Raw genomic sequence first — 22181 nt, 5'->3', positions numbered from 1 at the left:
TGCACAGCGGTGTCGTGCTCGGGCTCGGCAGGACCCAGTCGACAGCTTCGCTGGCCAACCACCTTCACAGCGGGTATTGGAGCACCCCCCCCCCCCCCTTTTTTTTTTTTTTTTTACTGTCTATATGCAATGCGACGCTAGTCACAGATTTGGGCTCGCAGCTCACGATGCAGTTCACGACTGGCACAATAAGGCAAGAGAAAGCAAACTTTTCTTGCACGCAACCCTGAAAACAAGCTTCAAGAAAGCGGCTGGATACGAACAACCAGGCTTTATAAATCTCGCGCATGCCACATGTGTTTCGCGACTATGTTTCGCGCTATGTCTTTGGGATATATATGCTGTGCTTTTGTCTCTCACTCTCCATTTCTTTTCCTTTCTTTCTTTCTTTCTTTCTTTCTTCTCTCTCTCGCTATCTAACTCTTTTTCTTTTTGCTCAGAAACTCTACTCCGGCTTAACAAGAAACACTCGCACCTCCGTGCCTCCGTCAAGCAGCCAGAGATGATTGCACTGACGTGATTTACCGCGACGCTAGACAGGAAACGCTTTTAAAAACTGTGTGCGCGGAAGAATACAGCAGCGGGAAACGTTTCTCCGAGGCGTCGAGCCTCCGGAACACTCGGTTCCGACGTTCGCGGCAATCAAAGCATGGAAATCGGGCACAGAAGAACTTGCTCTAGCTATAATGTCATTTTGATTAATGCGCACCAACGGTGCCTCGACCAACGACTAACATGTAGCACACTAATGTCTCTTGGCTTCTCCTGTTAATTCTGGCCTTGCCAGGAGTCGTATATACCTCGTATTTCTATGCAGTGAAAATCCTATTCGGCTGTCGCAGAGCCGTCTCCAGTTAGCAGCTTCGTGTGTGTGTGTGTGTGTGTGTGTGCGTGTGTGTGTGTGTGTGTGTGTGTGTGTGTGTGTGTGTGTGTGCGTGCGTGCGTGTGTGTGCGCGTGCGTGCGTGTGCTGGATTTTATTGTCCGGTAACATATTAACAGGAGCAACAACGCATTTCGCTGCAGATATTGAGTACTAATTTCTGAGAAAATTAGTGCGAGACACGAAGTTTCGAGCAAAAGGTATAAGCTTTGAGTACCGACTGGTCTTACGTTGATGATTATCTCGTGGATTATAATGTCCGCCGCAGCTATATAGCTTATACAGTAAACAAAAGCGGGCAAGTTTGCACTCGGTAGTGCAAAGCTTAGGCACAGCGAAAGTGTCAATCCTCAAGTCTTAGTGGCTGCTACTGCTAGGTATTAACTTGGTTGCTGCTAGGTCTTAACTTGGTTTAACTATGCATGTATAGACGTTTTCACGAGGGCGCTTCCGACGGTCTGGCGTGGAGAGTATGTGTCAGTGTTGCCTGTTCGGTCTGGACTGTGAGCTTGCCTTGCGCTTGCATTACGGAGTGGTAGCTTTCATTCGATGTTTCCGTTTATTTTTGTCACGAATGACTTACGCTCGTATATAATGACATATATACTCATCAAAACGCTACAGGCCAGCACTGTGCAGTTTATGGGTGCACAAACAACTAGCGGAAAATAAGGATTTTGGGGACTAAGTGTGTCCACAACACAGCACTCCGCGAGACCACTGCCACGATGTGCATGGTATGTTCACGCTTCGCCGGTTGCCTGCATCACCTGAGGACTTGGCATTTCAGTCTAATGTGAACCAATGCATACATCAGTAAAATAACGCGTCTTGGTAAATTTTGTTCGGCGCATTTCCCAATAGGTTGCGAGTCTTGTCAGCTCTTCGATGCAATATTTTCTCGTATGTAGTGGCAGAGGCTACATTTGTTATTCTTTAAAACACGACTTCATTCCAGTGCCTAATACGAGGGTCACACGGCGCACTTTTGATCGTGATCGAGCCCGATATATTTCTTGGTCGCGATTGGCTTCTTTGCTCAATCTGCGGAAGGGAGCCAATCGCGGTCGAACATTCCGAATCGGTCTCGATCACTATCAAAAGTGGCCGTGTGACACCGGTATAAGACAAATTGGAGCACTCTGCGAGAGAACTAGTCGGTAAATGCATTTCGCAACGATCTGGAAAAATCGTGTCCTATGGAAGATGTATGCAGACCCTGTGTCCACCAAAACATTGTCTCTGCGTTCACATGCACCTTGCGCGGCCCTGCCCATAAAGGTAATTAACTTCAACAGTGTGTTGCTGCATCGAGCTCACCCATCTTTGGGCGTTTTCTATGTACTTGGGCAGCAAGAGAATGCAAAAACAAACGTGTCAACCTCATCAGCGCGGCCTAGCGCTGATGAGGTTGAGTTTGGGAACCGTAATGCGCTAACTGTGCGTGGCGTAGAAACGCGCTAAATGAACCCGCGCAAGTAAGAACGTAAAAACGGTATTCGCATGGGTACGCGGACAATAGCATCATGCTTGCAAGAATATGAGTAACGAAAAAAATAAATTATTCGCACAGTCGATCAAGTGAAATACTTACGTGCGTGCAGTGACCGCTTCGCTGACCACTAAGCGCTTTTTACTCATGGTCAATAGTGGTTTACAATCATATGCATATGTATTTATTCGACAATTTTTAAGACTCGACATTACTTTATTATGGACATAGCACAGTGAGACGGTGTAAGGGAAACAAGAGAAAGAGCAGAGATGGCCCTAACGCTGCAATATTATTGGCTTATTTCGCTTCAGAGATAGCGCACACGAACAATTCACGCCGTACGCGATATCTTCAATACAAACTTCGCGCACGATCTACGTTAAGGTTCACAGTGAGCGAAGCTTGTTCCAAATTCAGGCATTCGAAAGAAAAGCCATTCCAGGTAAACAAACGTAAAATTAGGTAAACAAATATATCTTTATAACAAGTCCTGGAATTCCTATTGGGATTGACAGTATGTGTAAATAAATACTAAAAATAAAAATCTAGCACCTGGGCTGTATCAGTTGCGCTGGCATCTGTGATCACTGTCGCGCGTCGGTTCGCAGCAGGTACCGCGCTGCTCGATCGCCACGCTTAAGCTTTGACATTTGGTTATAAGCACCCTGCACCGCACCATATCCAATGAAGTTTGCATGATTGAGCTGTTCAGTTGCGTCGGAAGCGTATGGAGTAACCACCGCATATCTACCAACCACTGACACGCGTCGTCGGTCCGCCGGCGCCTGGTTCTAAGCACTGCCCGACATGTACACGTGCGCGCCTGCTTTCGCTAAATGAGGCAACCCTCAACCGCGAAACGTAATGGTGAGCAGATTCAATCGACGATATAGGTCACATGTGCCCAGCAATAACATTGAAATATACCGCTGATTAGCACACCAGGTCTCGTCGAAGCAGACGCGGCTGCCGCCGCTACTGACGACGAAACACCACATCCACTGGCTGGGCTTGCTGTTGCCATGGCACAATACACTGAGCGCTCACGCGAGCACGTGAAACATGTAACAAGTAAAGCGGCACAAGACAAGCGAAGCGGAAGAAAACGATCGAAATAATGCGCGGCGAAGACCACACAACCAAAGCGCGGCCGGCATGCTCTCGCAAGGCGCACAGTCCAAAATGGCGGCATAACATGTCGTGACGCTAGACGTCGCCCGTGTCGGCCAATGGCGCTGCTCAAACGTCGGTTTGTGGAAAGGTCTATAGGGCAGGTATTCTCGAGCGATCATTTGCGGAGACCTTCCCTTTCACGACATTTCGCGTGACTAGCGCTGGACGCGTCGGCGCCTACGAGCGACCGCGTTCCTGGTATGCCACAAACGCAGGCAGGCAGGCAGGAGCCGTGTCTGTGTCGGGCGAAGCGAGCGCGCACCTGCGCCGGCGGTTACTAGGCAACGCGAGGTGACGTCATCGATACTGCTTGGGCACATGCGCGGCTAGGCAACACGGGCGGAGTCGGCAGCAGCTCTGCACGTTGCCTCTTTGGTGCTGCTACAACTTCTTTCTCTCTCTATCTTGCTCTCATTTTCTCTTTCCCTACCCGAGCATGGTGCGCGCCGAGCTCATGCTCTCCTTCCCTCTCCTTAACGTCCCATGTCAAGGCAACATGTGCAAGGCACGGAGAGGAGGCGAGGCACACGCCGCTCCGCTAGGTAGTTGCTATGCAACGCAGTGACGTCATAGCTCGGCGAAGTTTTGCGACAGCAGGTGCCACATTTTACGGTTAGCTAGGACAGCTTCGCTGATAAAAATTATAACTCAAATCTTGTTTAATTATAGCCTCAGCAGATCGTCGCTGAAACACGCGGTACAGATATTGGACGCATGGCTTCCCTATAATCTGTTTTTATACGTCGCTAGCAATGATATAGGGAAATCTTTCCTAGCTCAAAATAACTTGTTCTTGGGCGAGTTGTGCGGTAGAAGAGAAAGTTAATGTAGCGTAAAGAAATATTTTATAATCACTACTAACTAAATATAGGTAGTACTGATCAATAAGTTAGCAGGAAGCGAGAACTTCATTATATGGTTTCGCTGCGAAACCTGGCCACTCCCCCCCCCCCCCCCCCCCTTGTGGGTACGTGCCATAAATTGAAGGAAGCAGAAGCAGAAGAAAAAGTTGTAGCAGTAGAAGTAGTAGAAGAATAAATAGACAGACACGAAGAAAATTACACTCCCGTTTTTGAAGCCGAGCTTTTGGCAATGATTTTAGCGCTGCGGAAGCCCCCTTGAACACAATCAGCGTGGTTATGACAACAGATTCGCTTTCTGTCTGTACTTCGCTTACAGCTTCATCCAATTCACCAGCTCTGAAAAACGCTTTTAACATTAGTTCCTCCACAGTTGAATTTTGTAAAACTATTATTGTAAAATCAAGATAATTTCCAATAGAATCAGGGCAACACTTAAGCCAACCAAGAGAACAGGCTTGCTTCAGGAAGGGATATTCTACGGTGGATCATATCCATGTCATAAATCAGGTAACAGAGAAATCTGCGGAGTACAATCAACCTCTCTATATGGCTTTCATAGATTATGAAAAAGCATTTGATTCAGTAGAGATACCAGCAGTCATAGAGGCATTGCGTAATCAAGGAGTGCAGGAGGCATACGTGAATATCTTGGCAAATATCTAAAAGGGTTGCACAGCAACCTTGGTTCGCCACAAGAAAAGTAGAAAGATGCCTATCAAGAAAGGGGTCAGGCAAGGAGACACGCTTTCCAATGCTATCCACTGCATGCTTAGAAGAAGTATTCAAGCTCTCAGACTTGGAAGGCTTAGGAGTGAGGATCAACGGCGAATATCTCTACAACCTTCGGTTTGCAGATGACCTTGTCCTATTCAGCAACAATGGGGACGAATTACAGCTAATGATTGAGGACCTTAACCGAGAAAGTGAAGAGTGGCGTTGAAGATTAATATGCAGAAGACAAAGATAATGTTCAATAGCCTCGCAAGGGAACAAGAATTCAGGATCGTCAGTCAAACTCTAGAGTCTGTAAACGAGTACGTTTATCTAGGTCAGTTACACACAGGGGACCCTTATCATAAGAAAGAAATTTACAGAAGAATAAAATTGGTTTGGAGTGCATACGGCAGGCATTACCAAATCTGACTGCGACCATACCACTGTCGTTGAAAAGAAAAGTGTACAATAACTGCATTCTACCGGTGCTAACATATGGGCCAGAAACTTGGAGGTTAACAAAGGAGCTCGAGAACAAGTTAAGGACTGCACAAAGGGCGATGGAACGAAAAATGTTAGGCCTAACGTTAAGAGACAGGAAGAGAGCGGTGTGGATCAGAGAACAAACGTGGATATAGCCGATATTCTAGTTGACATTAAGCGGAAGAAATGGAGCTGGACAGGCCATGTATTGCGTAGGATAGATAACTGGTGGACCATTAGAGTTACAGAATGGATACCAAGAGAAAGGAAGCGCAGTCGAGGACGGCAGAAAACTAGGTGGGGTGATGCAGTTAGAAAATTTGCAGGCGGAAGTTGGAATCAGCTAGCGCAAGACAGGCGTAATTGGAGATCACAGGGAGATGCCTTCCTCCTGCAGTGGGCACAAATATAGGCTGATGATGATGACGATGGTATGGGCACCATGCAGGTCACTGTGGATGGCATTTAATTGAAATGTAAAATAAATTAGTGCGAGCATCCCTGAGTGGACCGATAATGTTGGTCCTTCCAGTAATGGCGCACATAAGAGCGATTAGATATCAAAAATATTCTATTAGTAGAGATGTCATTGAATAAATAACATGGACAGAAGTTCAGCACCTAAAATTTCCGTGGAAAATCCTGTGGTGTCCATTAGGACAGTCGGAAGTAGTGATCACCAGATTACGCTGCCGTGTCTGCCTATTAAACTTATATTTACGCAGGACTGGTCTGGCGATATCACCCCTGTGTCAATACTGCCAAGAAACAGAATCCCTAGATCACTATATTTTGCTATGTCGCCGGTATACAGTATGAAGAAAAAGGCTTCTATAAATGCCGCTTGCTAAACTAGGGTTAATCTTAACATCAGAAATAATACTAACTCTCGGTGCGTAAGTTCTGGGCTTCAGCCACGGGGATGTCTTTGATGTTGTTTGTGCTTTCATACAACCAACTAAACGAATACGTTTTTGAATGTTTTTATTTTTTTTCATTTTCTATACTTTTAAAAAATCTAATAGGCAAATCTGCAAAACATTAAGTAAAAGTTCAGGCAGACAATTCTTGGCAAGTCCCCCAGTGTGGCTACGAGTCATAGTATGAGGCCATCATCATCATCATCATCATCATCATTGGAACAAAAGACTGGGCACCGTGGTCACTACGCCCATCAGTTGTGAGTACAGCGACCTCGGGAATGTACCTGGTGATAGGCTTCCAGTGATCTGTTTTTCGTGTCTGTCTATTTTTTCGCATCAATGGCTTCCTTAAGTATATTTCTTTACTGTGGTGCTTGGACGCTAAGAGTTTGTCAAGAGCACCACTTATCGAAACAACGAGCGAGGTGCCTAACAAGGTAAAGGCGACAAGCCAACTACATACACATTAAATATTTCAACACCCTTATGGGCGTGTAAAGGGTGCTTGGTTTGTCTCCTGTGGCGGGTTTATCTCGCCAGGTGGTAAGAATTATGAGACAGTTTTCATATACGGCCGCTCTCATCGCACGTGTAGTGTGAGCGCGCTGTCATCTACATTACGTTTTGTAGCCTTAAGAGTAAGGGTGTTAACCATGGGACAAACAAGCACCTTTAAGGGTGTAGAAATTGCTGGAGTGTGTAACTGCGTTGATAGTTTGCTCCGAGTTTGGGCGGGAAGCAAATAAAGAGTAGATGTTGAAACAATCCTGCTACTTCGACTGTTTTTAATCAGCCGCGAATCAGAGAGCCGTCATTTCCAGCATGCGAGGTTAGCTTTTCTATTGATCGCGGGCTGCAAGCGATAGATAACGCATACACACAAAAAAATAATAATAACCCCTGACTGATTGAAATATAACACTCTTTGATTTTTTTATGGCACAAGCAGGGCCTCTGGCATTCTGTGCAGGCAACGTACTTGCTAGGCTTTTTGAGTAGCGTGTGAGCGGTCCGTTGCGAATGAATATCTGAATTTAGTTGCTATAAACAATAGGTAATAAATAGTGTAAGGTAGTAAGTCAGTACACCGTTGCAGTCTATAGACATGGTACAATATGTGCCTAAAGTGAGAAAAAAAAGACCTGTACACATGCACATTATAAGTTTTTTAGTATAACTTTTTCAAAAAATACGGAGTGGTAAAAAAAATGGCTTATTATGTCTAACTGTGTATATCTGCCTGTAGCTGAAAAGAACCAACATAAACGCACAGGCAAGCGAGATTTATGGAAAAAAGTCTGTGGACGTTCCTATAACTACGACTTCATATAATGCCATATTTTACGGTGTGCTAATATAGAGTGTATGGACTTCTTGTAATCATAATATAAAGAAGGTTACAGTTGACTGAATTCTCTTAGCTACATGTTCTTGTAAGTCATACTTTATAGGGCGCTGCAAGCGTGTACGCTCTTTATCTGAACACACGTGTAGAGAACCTGTCAACATTGTGTGGACAGCGAGTTCAAATGAGATCGTGTGTTCACACATTATAATGTTTGTTTTTATAGAAAAGCGATAGGTCATTAACACTCTGTGGGCATCTTGAAAACTATAGAGCTTGCAGACATTGTAGAGATAAGACAACAGTTTTTCAAGCGAAGCTTTCTTTGGAAGTGGGGGAGGGCGGGTTAGCGTAAGTGCATTTGTCGCCGAATGTACGAGTTACATAGGGCTGAGTGTCGACTGAGACAAAGTATAGTGTCGGTGAACGCGCCTTTCTTCTGTGCAATTGCACAATAAATCTCCGCATAAAAAGTGGATGATGTCGGCTAGTAGGTATCGCTAAACAACGCAGACTTCCTAATGGAACAGCGCATGCTATTGAACGACTTCTTTCATGTTCTGAATGTTCTTATATTTGGGCTACCGCATTCTTGGGCCTGGGTGCTGTAGAAATATAACATCGAGTTTTTATACTGAACGTTCTATGTTCGAATCCTCGTCTAGACAACAGGCTGGCTTGAGGAATAGGTATTCTACAATGGATCACATCCACGTCATCAATCAGCAAATTGAGAAATCTGTGGAGTACAACCAACGTTTCTATATGGATTTTATAGACTATGATATAGCGTTAGATTCAGTAGAGATAACAGTATTCATGAAAATATTGCGTAGTCCAGTAGCACTGGAAGCTTAGGTGAATATCTTAAAATATAAATATTCCACAGCCACCGTATTTCTTCAGAGGAAAAGCGGAAAAATACTGATCAAGAAAGGGGTCAGGCAAAGACACACAACCTCTCCTGTGCCATTCACTGTAGGCTTAGAAAAAGTATTCGACCTGATAGATGGGGCAAGATTAGGAGTGAGAATCAACGGGAAACGTCTCAGCAACCTGCGGATTGGAAATCACATTGTCCTGTTCACAAGTGATCGAAATTACTTGCAACAAATGATTGAGGATGTTAGCCGACAAAATGTAAGCGCAAGTTAGAAGCATGATTATTCAAAGAAGACAAAATTAATGTTCAGTAGCCTGACAACAAAGATAATTCGTGATTGGCAGTCATCCCCTAGGATCTGTGAAAGAGTACTTTTATCTAGGGTCATCAGTCACGGGGGACCCTTATCACGGGAAGAACGTTTACAGAAGAATAAACATTGGGTGGGCGCGCATACGACAGGTATTACTAACTAATGACCGGTAGCTTACCTCTATTCTTGAAGATTCTATAATCATTGCAGAAATTTGGAGGTCAACGAAGAAGCTTGAGAAGTGAATAATCGAGCAATGAGCGTTGCCGGAACGAAAAATGTTAGGCGCAGCGTTAATATAGACAGGGAGACAACGATGTGGATTGGAGAGTTACAATATTCTGGTTGACATTAAGAGGAAAAAAATGGAGTGGCTGAGGCAATGTAATGCGTAAGGCACTTGAACAGTGGTCTATTAGAGTTACAGAATGGCTGCCAAGAGAACTGAAGTGCAGTCGAGGACGGCAGAGAATTAGAAGGTGCGATGAAATTAGCAGATGTGCACTCATCAGATAGAGTAGGCCGGAGCAAAGCAGGAGTAAGTGCAGATCGCTGATAGAAGCCTTGGTCCTGAAGTGGACGTAAATAGGATTGTGATCATGATGATCGTGATGATCCTTCGGCCACTAGGGGTTATGTATGGATGGGTGTATTGGTATGTACATTGGCTAATTTCACAGGGTAGTTATGTGCTACTGTCGCAAAAGGGGTACACACGCACACACATACACACACACGCACGCATATATATAATTTGCGACAGTGGCACATCTCACAGTGTGGATCTGCCTGATTTGGTGTTTGCAGTTTGATAGCTTGTGAACGGTGGAATGCATAAACATAGACATTACGCGAGGTTAAAGTTGTGACCTGTGCAGTGCATAAACATGAATGCTGCGTGAGATTACACGTTGTATAGGATGAGAATAAGCGCTATTGTACGCGTGGTATTTAGTTGTATAGCACTTAGTTTTAATAAACCGCTTCGCTTCACATAGGTTACAACATGTGCGTTAGATGCGCATAATTTTGTTAGATCGGCAAGGTAATATTTTTGTGCACGTCATGGCCTAACAAGTGAACCCAGCTCGACGCCCGACCACGGGTTTCCAACTACTAGCACGGGTTGCCAAATCCAGCTTGCATATTTCGATACAGACCGCCCACAACGGACCAGTTATCACCGAAAGACCATGCTGATTTAGCTGCGCATTGAGCTATGCATTTAACTATCTAGTCACAGTGGTCAGGACAAATCCACTTAATAGGACTCATTAGATCTGAACTGTCAGACTAGGTATTCGTTCCCAAAATCAGCCAAGAAGTATGTTGGTGTTAAAAATAGTTCGCTCCCGAAGTACGCAAGAAATACGGCCTTTCTTGGAAAATATTAGGTGAAACGTCTGTTTTCGGAGCAAGTTTGCGGTATATATATCTTGAAATTGGCGCTAGTGTCGGGGGGCATTTCGAGTTGACATGCCTTGAGCCCTAACTGGCATCAATTGCCCATTTGCATATGCACCACAGAGACAAAAGTAGGTTGTCGGACGCTGGGCATAAGCAGCAGTAACGAAAATGAAACGAGATGAGTCCGTCAGTTGTCAGAATGCGGAAATCTAGTCGCCAGCATTTACTCAAAAACAATTTAGGATATTCCACTTAACAATAACTCTAGTAGTGAGTATTTAACACTCTTCGACAAAATAATATATCTGTGCTGAACAAACTTTAATAGAGTTGCAATTCTTTCGCTCGAAGATCTGGTATATCTTCCAAATCATCATCCCGGGGAGCTGTTGAAAGCGTAATAATGGCCGTAATTAACCTGTACCGTATAGTCAGCCGTTTGTCTTGGAATCTTAACAGAAAGCGAGACCAGAAGAATATACTCGAATGCATGGCTCCTATTTCGGGAAATTGGCTAAATATGGTTTCCTATTAGTGACGAGAAATTGGAGTTGCACCCTCTCACGAGTGACGTCACTGCCAGGCCGCCGCCGCTCACTCCGGTTCGCTCGCCTACCGCGCATGCTCTCTAGCTTCGGGCACGCTAGGAACTAAGTAGGCGCGAGCTATGCATCCTGAAGGATATTTCAACTGCTTTCTGCTGTCAAGTCTGAAGTGCAGTTTCATTTTTTTCTCGAAACCAAGCGACTGGTGAAAAAGTGAGGCTTAGATATTGGAAGCTATGTAGAGTTAAATTAGTTTACTGCTCTTGCTATGCAGAGGTGCGCCGTGCATGTTAATAAATTTTGTTATAGAAGAATGCCCGCGAATTCAGCGTGTAGAAATTTGTATGATGTATTGCTCAAAGCGCGAAGATTCCCTTTATTACTTAGTTACGGCGGACACTGCAGTTTACACGGAACAATTAGCAACCTAGCCATTTGGCGTGCAAGTGTCAAATGCACGTATAAGACGGATACTGCCTGCAAACCTTTCAACGAGCTGTTGGCCTGACGAGTTGTTCTAGCCTCTTAGTACGACAGCGTGTGATATATAGTATGTACCTCATGAGTGTTTCGGTTGAAAGTGTCTCGAACAAAAAAGGATGGTTAAGAGGAAGCTTAGCTCGGGGCCAAGTCCAATTTACCTATTCAAATACATGTAAAACTCAGAAATGCTTTCCTGAGAAAACCGCTGGACCTATTCGAATGAATTCTTTTGAATTTGAGAGAAAATGTTAAACTCTAGCAACGCTATATATAAGAAGCAGATTATTGTTCTAGGGCTTCAAGTTGTTTAGGAAAATTGCCAAATTTTGGTAAGTTAGAAAACTGAAACTTAGTTTACAAATTCCTAAGTGAAAAAAAAAACAGATATTGGGGTTTTAATCGTAAACTTCATCTGTTAAAGCATATTTTCATCTGTTCACATTTTCTTTTAAGTACAGTGAACCTCATTATATCGGTGGATTGGTTGCCGAAAAATATGGTTCCTTGGTTCTCACACATACCGGGTGCGCGAAGTATTTGAGAACACTATTCCTTAGCGCCATAGACATCAGCAGGCTCATCATATCTATCTAGGCGTGCGACTTCTTGTTGCTTGACCCCTTATCATTCATACTGCGCAGTTTGTTCAAAGATGGAAGCGTACAGGCTGACGCAGGAAATGAAACGCCTTGCAGTCCTCGTCGTCCTGCCCGCACACCACAGCGACTTGGAAATTGCCATCTTTCTTAACGTATCGAAGTCTTTCGTTTGCAAGATGCGGACAGAACTGATGTGTTCTGGTGGTGACGTGGCATCTGTGTCGAAAATGAAAAAGCACAGTCAGCGGTCAGACGTCGTCAGAACCCCTGATTTTCTCCGGCGGCTGCAAGTCATCGTGAGTGACGACCCAGGGAAGGCAATGCGGGTCGTCACTCACGATGACTCACTCACGAAGTCAACGCGACAAGCTTCGCTTACCCCCATTTTCTCGACAGGGGAAGGGCTGGTGATTTTTTTCACTATTTCTTCCTTTCTTTCTTTCTTGTCCCTGGTATGTGCCATTGAGCTTGGACACTTTCCGCCCTATCCCCAGGATCGGCCCACTTTTCAGCGTGACACCACCGCCACCACCACCACCACCACCGCCGAAACTTGTGAGCCTCTATAAGGCTTCGCTTAAAATCTGCTAGCAGCTCCGAGAGTCTGCAGGACAGTATGCGACTTCCGATACGCGAAAAACGAACGCAATTCTGGCGGCTCTCGGACAGGTGGGCGGAGCTTCCGAAGCTGCCCGAGCAAAATAAAATGTGGCACAGCAGTCCCAAGCAGTCCACGGATTGTCAGGAACTGATAATCGAAGACGCCCAGTTTTATAGAGCAGACTACCAAGTTGTACACATTCTCATTGATAAACACCCGCCGCGGTGGATCAGTTAGCTAAAGCGCTGCGCTGCTTAGCACGAGGTCGCGGGATCGAATCCCGGCCGCGGCGGCCCCATTTCGATGGAGGCGAAATGCAATAACGCCCGTGTGCTTGCGTTGTAGTGTACGTTAAAGAACCCCAGGTGGTCAAAATTAATCCGCAGATCTCCACTACTGCGTGCCTCATAATCATAGCTGGTTTTGGCACGTAAAACCTCAGAAAGAAGTTCATTCATAAACGCTTGTCTCGAACATGCTCAAACAGCATAATTTCAGGCACGTTTGCTTTGACTACCGAAATGTTAGCCTAAAAGACATGAAGGAAGCATAAACAGTTTCAACTTCAAATTTTTATATTAAGGCGGCCTTTAGTACTAATTAGATATCGAGATGATATGTCGACACCTCCCCAGGGCAATAACGGATGCTTTTAAAGATAACGTTAACAGCAATTGCTCGAATTTGGCTCCAATGCAAACCTACGCTCTCGTGAAATCGGCTTGATTATTCCTGTCTTTTAAATTATTCTGAATCGTGTTAGTTTATTTTTAACCGGTTTTGATCAATTCTGCGCGTGTTTTTGAGCGTGATCAAGCAACAGACGCCGACAGCTTGGGCCCCTAAGTGCTTCGCATTTAAACAAATTCTGGAGCGGCAGCGCTCGCTACTGTTTACCAGCCAAGGTGAAGCCAGCGCTGGCCCTGACTTCACCTCCGACTGAGAGCCGCGAAGGCTGCAGTCCAGGCACACCTTAAATGCTTTTGTTTTGCGAATGTAAACGCTAGGGCAATCGGAAAATAAAAGGTCGTTGTTTCTAGCTAAAATATTATATGTAGCTCAGTATTGATATCGAGAACTCTAAAAGAATGTGACAGGCCTTTCGGGTTTCCTCCTAAAACCAGTGAAGCAGAGATGTGTATTCAGTAGGATCTGTAGAGCAAAATTAGCCGCCTTAAACATGGAGGCGAAAAGAAAGCGTTTCCTATATTCCATTATTCTCTAAAGTCTCTTCGTGCCCTGAGTAAGATGGCGTCGGCTTGGCTTCACTTCCGAAGCAGCATTGCTACTCCAGATTTTTCTTTTATTGCGATAGCAATTATATGGACACTCCAAAGCAGATTTCGGCCGTCGGCGTCGCCGTCGGCGTTGCCGTCGCCGTCGCCGTGAGGTTCCGTATGACGTCAATGGAGATGAAATCGTCGCCGCGCGCCGCCGAACGCTGTATGTGCGAGTGTAAGGGCGCGAGGGACGCGCGCTTTCACGGGGAGTGGACCCACGGCGGAGAACAAACGCGCGTTCTGCGCCGTGCTCCCTTAAGGGCTGCAGAAGTAGGCGTCTCTTTCCTCCTTTACAATCACCATATATGTAGAGCAAACGCGCCTTCTTCCGACGCGCGAAAGGCCGTGGGGGGGGGGGGGGGGGAGGGAAGGGAGGCGATGTTTAGCTGCGGCACCAGGTGCCTATTTACATCAGAGGCTCCGGCAACAGTCACCAACCCCGCACGCATTTTGTGCGAACGCGGGCAAAACGCCGACGGCGTCGACAACAGTTCTACGTGTTGCCGGTGCTGCTGCATGTCCAAGTTTATACAGCTGATAAAGCTACTATCATTACTCCGTATAGCTCTCTACAAATTTGCTATCGCAATTAATGCTTCGCCTTTCAGGTGAAACTGCGACAACCTTTTTAAGTGCAAAGCACTTTAATTTACCAACAGTTATGGCTGTTGGTGCCTACCCCCGCGCACCAACAGCCATAACCGTTGGACAAATAAAGTTTATTCCTATCCTACCCTATCCTATCCTATCATATCCTATCCTATCCTATCCTATCCTATCCTATCCTATCCTTGTAGCCAAGATGCGCCAGATTGGGTCAAGCGTGACACCTCCCGTCTACGAGCGTCCCCTCCGTTCTTTGTGACAGTGAGCCGTGTGCGCCCGAGGCTACTTTTCCAAGTGCATTCGGGGAATAAAGGCGCCGGAGTGATTATGTGTTACCCTCGCCCTCAAGGAGGAACCTTCGGTGACTTTCGAGGCTCCGGTTGGAGGAAGGTGTGACCGCAGGTTTCGCTGGCCTAGGGATCTAGGGAGGACAAGGTGCCTCTAAGCGGACTTTTGCGGCTCACCTGGATAGTGCTCTCCCATCTGCTCTAACTTGTAGCTGGTGCTCTCCCAGAACGATGTCTGCTTAGATGTAGCAGCGCTGACATGCTACAATGTACTGCGCTCCGTATACTCTGGCCAGTACATGTATCTCCTTGTTCTGTAAATAAGTTTGGATATCCTGTGTAAATGAATAGCTTGTTCCGTTTAGCCCCTACTTCTTGACCTCGTACTCTTCACTAAAGAAAGAGCCCTCGTCAAGTCTGCTCGGACGACGGTGTGGGCCCGCTAAGCCTCCGTGTGATGCACCGGTGGTGTAGGCTAGAGAGCGACCCTCAGTTTGACGCCAGACTCCGAGACCACGACTTCCGAATCCTACACCATGCGCACGTGCTACGTGTTAGTGCTTGTTTCTGCGTAATATTTTAAATATTTTTCGCGTCACAAAATTAGTCGTAGCAACATGGCGGCGTCCTTGCGGATGCCTCTTTCATTGCTATAGCAATTATATGGACACTGCAAGCGCATTTTGCCATTGCCGTCGTCGTCGCCGTGAGGTTCCGTATAAAGTCCAACGGCGATAAAACCGTCGCCGCGCGCCGTACACTGTGTGTGCGAGTGAAAGCGTGCGAGGGTGAGCCGGCAACCGCAGCTTAAATCTCGCGCACGCGAGTGAGGAAGGCGGCCGGAAGCGCGCGCTGTCTTCGTTCGCGCGCGAGGTACGTGGAGGAGGCGATGGAGACGGTGGGGGGTGGGGGGGAGGTGCGTTCTGCTCTTACGGCTGCTGTACGCGGAGCTGCCGCGCGGGCGCCAATCTTGAAAGCACGGCTGGAAAGCGATCTGCGATGTGGCCGAAATGTGCGCCCGCGGGCGCCTCATCTTCAAAGCGATCTGCGATGGGTACAAAGGGCATGCGCCGAGTGCCGGTAGCTTCGTCTGCGCTGTGCTTTTGACGTTTAGTTCGCGTTGAAGCGAGAGCCAGCGCGAAGGTCAATTTGCTCGCTGCCGCTGGCGCGCTTTCTCACTCCGGCGTTTGACGAGTTTCTGCGGTCATTGAACGAGATGTGTTCATGTTTATCTGTGCGCGCGTGACACCGTGCTTGTTTATTTAGGTGGTAAACGAATGTTTACACCTTTATATGGCCTATAAAGCTACTATCCTTACTTCGTATTGCTGTCTAATAATTCGGTATCGCAATCGATGCTTCACCTTTCGCCCGAAACTGCGACTTTTTTTCAGTGAGCCTTTCCTCTACAGTTAGTATACAAACTCTATGCATGCCGTACCTTAAACCACACCATACAAGTTTAGAGCAGGTTCACTCAAATCCTAACAAGTTCCACCAATCAAAACAAACATGACTGTGTCCCCTCCTTTAAACATGTGCTCACCACCTCTTTTATTATATTGGTAATTAAGGTGATTAATAATTGTCAGGGCTTCTCGAACAACTTTTTTTGTTCTGCGTTTTAGCCGTACACCACCCACAAGAACCACGACTATAGCAATCACGACAGACAATCACGACTAGCACGCCCTGTGATTTTGCTATTCGTGATTGTCTGCTATGAATAACGAACCGTTGTGGCAGAGAATGAAATGAAAGAAAAGAAAAAATCACCGCATATCTACGAAGTGTATGATGATGAGTGGACGAAGCACCGGGGGATCATTCGGGCAACCGTGAATCCCCCCCGTATATATATATATATATATATATATATATATATATATATATATATATATATACAGGGTGTTTCAGCGAACACTTTCAAAATTTCTTACAGTTTACCTGTGGCAGATAGCCCAATTCTAGTTAATGAGCCGGTCTACTCGAAGCGGCGGACATTACTTGCGCAAAAGAACTAAATGCATAATCGACTAATTAATAAAACTCACTAATTAAATTTTTAACTAATTACCTGATGGCCCATATTGTAATCCACAAATTGTAGCCGTGGAGTTCGCAAGGCGGATCCACTTGGAACGAATTATCGGGATGACACCAGTTTCGGGATATTAATTCCCGAACTTTGCGGAGAAATGCATTGGCGTTCCAGTTAATTTTGTGCTTCAATGCATAAAGCGACGTTTTGTTAAGAAACTAACTGGAACGCCAATGCATTTCTTCGCAAAGTTCGGGAATTAATATCTCGAAAGCGGTGTCATCCCGATAATTCGTTCCAAGTGGATCCGCCTTGCGAACTCCACGGCTACAATTTGTGGATTACAATATGGGCCATCAGGTAAATAGTTAAAAACTTAATTAGTGAATTTTTATTAATTAGTCGATTATGCATCTCAATTTTTTGCGCAAATAATGTCCGCCGCTTCGAGTAGACCGGCTCATTAACTAGAATTGGGATATCTGCCACAGGTAACCTTAAATAAATTTTGAAAGTGTTCGCTGAAACACCCTGTATATATATATATATATATATATATATATATATATATATATACTGGACATGTGTACAGTATATACAGCGCTTATATAGCCCTTGTGCACCGCAGCGCTCCTAGCGGTCTCCATGCAAACCAGAGCTACGGACGGACAACGGACGACGAGGGACAAGGCTCGGCCCTAAGGTGCTTCGCCCCTAAAAGAAAGAGAAGGAAGAAAGAGGACAGAATAAAAGGGATGTTTAGAGTTTGGGTAGTCCGCGCTAGTATAAAGAAATAAAAATATGGCTCCAGTATTTCCGAGCTCGCTCTCTGCTATTGTTTTGGTGAAACGTAACTGTAAGCGACAAAGACTTTAAAGTTTTGTAATAACTTGTGCACTTTCTTTGACCAACTTTTATTATTAGCGTTCTTTAAACTTGCGCTTGGATTTCCTTTCAGTTTTCATCGGAGGCGTGCACCCATACAGCAGTAAGTGTTTTAGAAGGCCCAACTACATCTTTCTGCTTGTGAAGTTGCAACAGTGCTGTGTATACGATCCCGTCGACGTGGCTTTGGCTTAACACGGCTGATCGGGCTATAGTTGGTGCGTTTTCTAAGGCTTGGACATTATTAGACAAAAAAAGAAAGAAAGAAAGACAACAAAATGAGGGCAAGAAAGAGGCAGGACAGTGCGCTAGCTTTAACTATTTAATCTATTAAGTTAGCGTTCCTTGCTGTCTGTTTGTTCTCCTGCATTGTCTTTTCTTCTTGCTACTTAGACCAGCCGGGGCACTGGCGCCATTTTGCTCTGCGTAAGATTGCATGTTCAGATGCTGGTGTCAAGAAAAGAAAAGAGAGAGAGAGATACCAAATGTAAGGATGTGTCCAGTTATGCGATTGCAGCGCCTTCCTCCGGTAGGTTAAAGAAGCGTCCAGAATTAGCGTAAGAAGACGAAGAGAATAAATATGCGAGGTTCCGCGCATGCGCACGAGCACAACACGACTGGCAGTTACGTTTCGTAGAACTAAAGGCCAAACTACACGTATACGCTTGCCAGCGCGCGAAAGCGCGCGCCCGCGCCTTGCGTTTGCCGCGTCTCGCGAGGAATGGCGGTTTGCAACTACAAGACGCGCGCCAGCGCGAGCCCACTTGGCTGCCTTCTTTCGCCTTGGTAGACATTATTTCGTATTTTTGCGGCGCAGCCCGAGCACCGATATTTGTCTGGAGAAGATATCTGTGCTCGCGCTGCGACGCCTACGATCTGTCCCGCACCATCTGCGCATGCGTATATAAGCGCTCGGGCAAACGTACGCGTGGTGAGGCCTTAACGAGTCAGACGTCTTGTTCTGGTGTGCCGTTCTTACTCTGTTTACCCATCTTTATAGGTAGTACAATCAGATAAACCGCCTCGGATCACGTGATCTTTCAAAGTTGGCGGGATGATTGGTTTTGAAGTAGGACACATGTAGGCGGCCTTAGCGCGACCCTGTATATAGCGCTACCTACTGAACGGACCGATTTACCGACAGATTTTCGAATCATCAGCAAAGCCACGTACCACCTAAAGAGGCTATTCATTACATTCTTTACGGAATATTATTAATGGATGATGTATAGGGCATCGGCATATGGCGTAAATGTGTAGCCAAACGGAAGCAAAATAATTGAGCATATCGAGAAATAGAGAAATTTTGAGCTCGTTGGTGTGCGTTCATTTTGCTATCGTGGCCTCCGAGACTGCGCAGCCGGAGGGCTTCCATGCATCGCGGAGGCCAGTACTGCTGCTGCGGCTTGGATAAGGCGAAGAAAGAAAAATGCTTTTGCGCTGCTATATGATCGTTTACAAATTACTAATTTCTGCTATCCCATCGCCCTTAGCCGTCAGAGGTGCTGTTCCCTTTATTTCAAGTTCGTTCATACCCTCTCCATTTTGTTGCTCTCTCACCCGACCGCGCATGCGCGCAGTGGAGAACCCGTGCAAGTACCACAGCGACGCCAGGTGCACGGAGGCGTGCAAGCAGTTCAGGAACCTGCCGCACGGCTACTGCCGGGGCGACCACTGCGAGTGCAGCATTAACGCCCGAGCTGTGGTTGAGTGTGAGTATGCGATGCCAATTTGTCCGTGCTTTGCGGCGGTGTCAGCGGAGCCCTTTTCGATCGCGATCTATTATAGCCTTATCTGGATCGGACCCGATCGCGATGGAAAGTGACCGCGTGACACCGGTATTACGCTCTTAATCTTATGACAAATGGCTCCACTTAGTGGAACGTACGCGCGACGAATGCCGTCGAGCGTCGGCTCTTCCTTAGATGTAGCTTCTTGCCGCCGTTACTGTATGCCACACTCAGTATCTTTCCACGTACGTTTCACTAAGTAAGTGATCGGAACGTCCTAATGTCAGAAGGATGGAGAATCGGGAGAATTGGTATCCGTTCATGGCTGACACAGCGCGACTAAAGACGAGGACTCAGAAAAAGGAGGCAACAGTACACGGCGCCGACAGTCAACTGAAGTTTATTGCAGGAAAACGAACATATAAAGAATAACTGTTATAGGGTATGAACTCCTTCCCATACACAAATGATCACTACCCCCCCCCCCCCCCCCCCAAGAAAAAAAAAAAGAACGGCGTTCAACTCAAAAATCCAAACCTTCGAAAGTGCTGTGCGCTTGGAAAACAAATACATGAATATGCAGTTGAACACGAACACGAAATTACAATATTTAATGCCCATCCTTTCCGCACGCCGAAGGTGCACGAATACACGCAAAGGCCTCGAGCGTCTTGTGCGGAAATTTTGTGCGTATTCGCGCGCTTCTTTCACGCTCAGAAAAACACATTTATGTAGCCTGTATTGAGCAACAGAAAGCTGTATCGGGAGTTTTTCACGTTGCTCTACAATTTTCTCACTGACACTTTTCATCTAATTATAATATTTGAGAAGTTGAATAATTAATTAGGACTAATTATATAATTAGGCGTAATGCAGGAAATAACCTGAGTATCTCCATGCGACGGCAAACAACATTACCTTGGTTCTGTCCAGCTACGTGGCATTTGCACAGTTTTAAATCTTGGTGCATGATAGTTGGGACATCCTGTATATGTTAGTTTTTCTGCAATAAGGCAATCAGAGCCGTATGGGGTCCTCTCTCTTTTTCTTAGTCCTTTTTAGTCGTGCTGTTGTAGCCATGATCTCAATCTCGTTCTGCGCAGGTTCCACCAACTAAGGGGAACATATTTTCGAGAAGGTTTCACTTACTTAATGACACGTATATGAAACAATAATAAAACTATGGTGCAATTCTTGGGCTGACGTTGTTTTTTGATTTCTTGACAATTTGGTTATTCTCTAGAGGCTGCACGGGGACACCGGCAATGTTCTGAAGGTCACAGAGTTGAAAGTTTTAAGTGAAGAAACCTACTACGTTCCACCTATGAGCTCTGGCAAGGGCGATTCAACTGAGGAATGGTCTCACTGATGACTTTGTCACCATCGGTGACCCTGATAAATTCCGAACCGAAGTATATGTCTTAATTCCTTAGCTCTGTCATTGCATTATTGCCTAACCACCGTGTTTCTTAGTTGTGTTTATAGCACTTTCTTTATATAACCTATTTTATAACCTAGTTCTGTGTTGCGTTCCTGCCTATCCACTGTGTTACACACTTGTGTTCATTATATATATGATTTATTCTCTTGCTCTGTTATTGCGTTCTTGCCCAATCACTGCGTTAGTTAGTCGTGTATTGCTATATTTGTGTCTTCAGTTGCAGCTCATTCCCCATTTCTGTCATCGCATTGGTACGTAATCACAGTATTAGTGAGTTGTGTTTGTTACATTCATGTCCTCAGCTGCAGTTCGTTTCTACTTTCTTTTTCTTCAAATTCTGCATGCCCACGTACGACCGACGCCTAATTGCATATCTGTACCCCCCCGCCCCTTCCTTCTCGTAATAGTCCAACACTGGAGCCTGTGACGTGCTTTGTATGTATGAATGAACTTACAAACAAACAAACAAACAAACAAACAAACAAACAAACAAACAAACAACAAACAGACTAACTAACCAGCCGAGTAACTATAAGGAAGGAAGAATGGGCGGAAAGACAGGGAGGTTAGCCAGTTCTCAGACCGGCTGGCTACCATGTGCGGGGGAAAGGGGGCAAGGGGAATAAAAGATGTTAGAAAAGAGATGTAAAAAAAGTGTAAAGAAGAACACACACACAAAAAGGAAACCAAGTAACTGACTAACTAACCACCAACTAACCAACTAAGTAAGTAAGTAATCAACTAACCAAATAACTGACTGACCGACCGACTGACTGTAGGGGAGTTAAACTCCACTGCAAACAGCAACAAGCTAAGTGGCTATGACGTAATGCTGCCGTGCACGAAGTCATGAGTTCGATTGCCGGTCACGGCGGCCGCACTCTGATGGGGGCCGAATGCAAATTTGGGTGCACGTTAAAAAAAAACTAAAGCGGTCAAAATTATTACGGAATTATTACGGCATCCCTCGTAGACCGACGTGCAACTTTAAAAATGATAAACCCATAAACTTAAATTTTATTACCAACAAACAAGGCATATTAATGGCTAGCACATGTATGTGGACAAAAACAAAGTAAGTACAGTGCAAAGGTGCGGTAGAAATAAAGAATAAGAGCAAGACTTCCTATTTAAAAATGGCTATAATGCGTATGTTTTCTTCCTTATGATCTGTGGATACCTTTCTTGATACCAAAAGACAAC

The 22181-nt window shown here is 45.5% G+C and overlaps 1 protein-coding gene across 4 annotated transcripts in view; it reads left to right on the top strand.

Annotated features, from left to right (window-relative positions):
* LOC119464515 (uncharacterized) overlaps window positions 1-22181 on the top strand; it is a 46929-nt gene that overhangs the window by 9490 nt on the left and 15258 nt on the right. For 3 of the 4 annotated variants that reach the window (XR_007463385.1, XM_049655880.1, XM_037725520.2), the window contains exons 2-3: window positions 17881-17910; window positions 19388-19519. Coding sequence is in view for 3 of the 4 variants with exons in the window: in XM_049655880.1 (XP_049511837.1) it covers window positions 17881-17910; window positions 19388-19519 (162 nt within the window). In the remaining variant the exon portion in view is untranslated. The remainder of the gene's footprint in view (window positions 1-17880; window positions 17911-19387; window positions 19520-22181) is intronic. The other variant, XM_037725519.2, reaches the window with a different exon arrangement.

The sequence above is a fragment of the Dermacentor silvarum genome, chromosome 9 (assembly GCF_013339745.2).
Source record: "Dermacentor silvarum isolate Dsil-2018 chromosome 9, BIME_Dsil_1.4, whole genome shotgun sequence".
NCBI lineage: Eukaryota > Metazoa > Arthropoda > Arachnida > Ixodida > Ixodidae > Dermacentor > Dermacentor silvarum.
The sequence above is the reverse complement of the archived record's forward strand: the minus strand, read 5'-3'. Positions and strand labels throughout refer to the sequence as shown.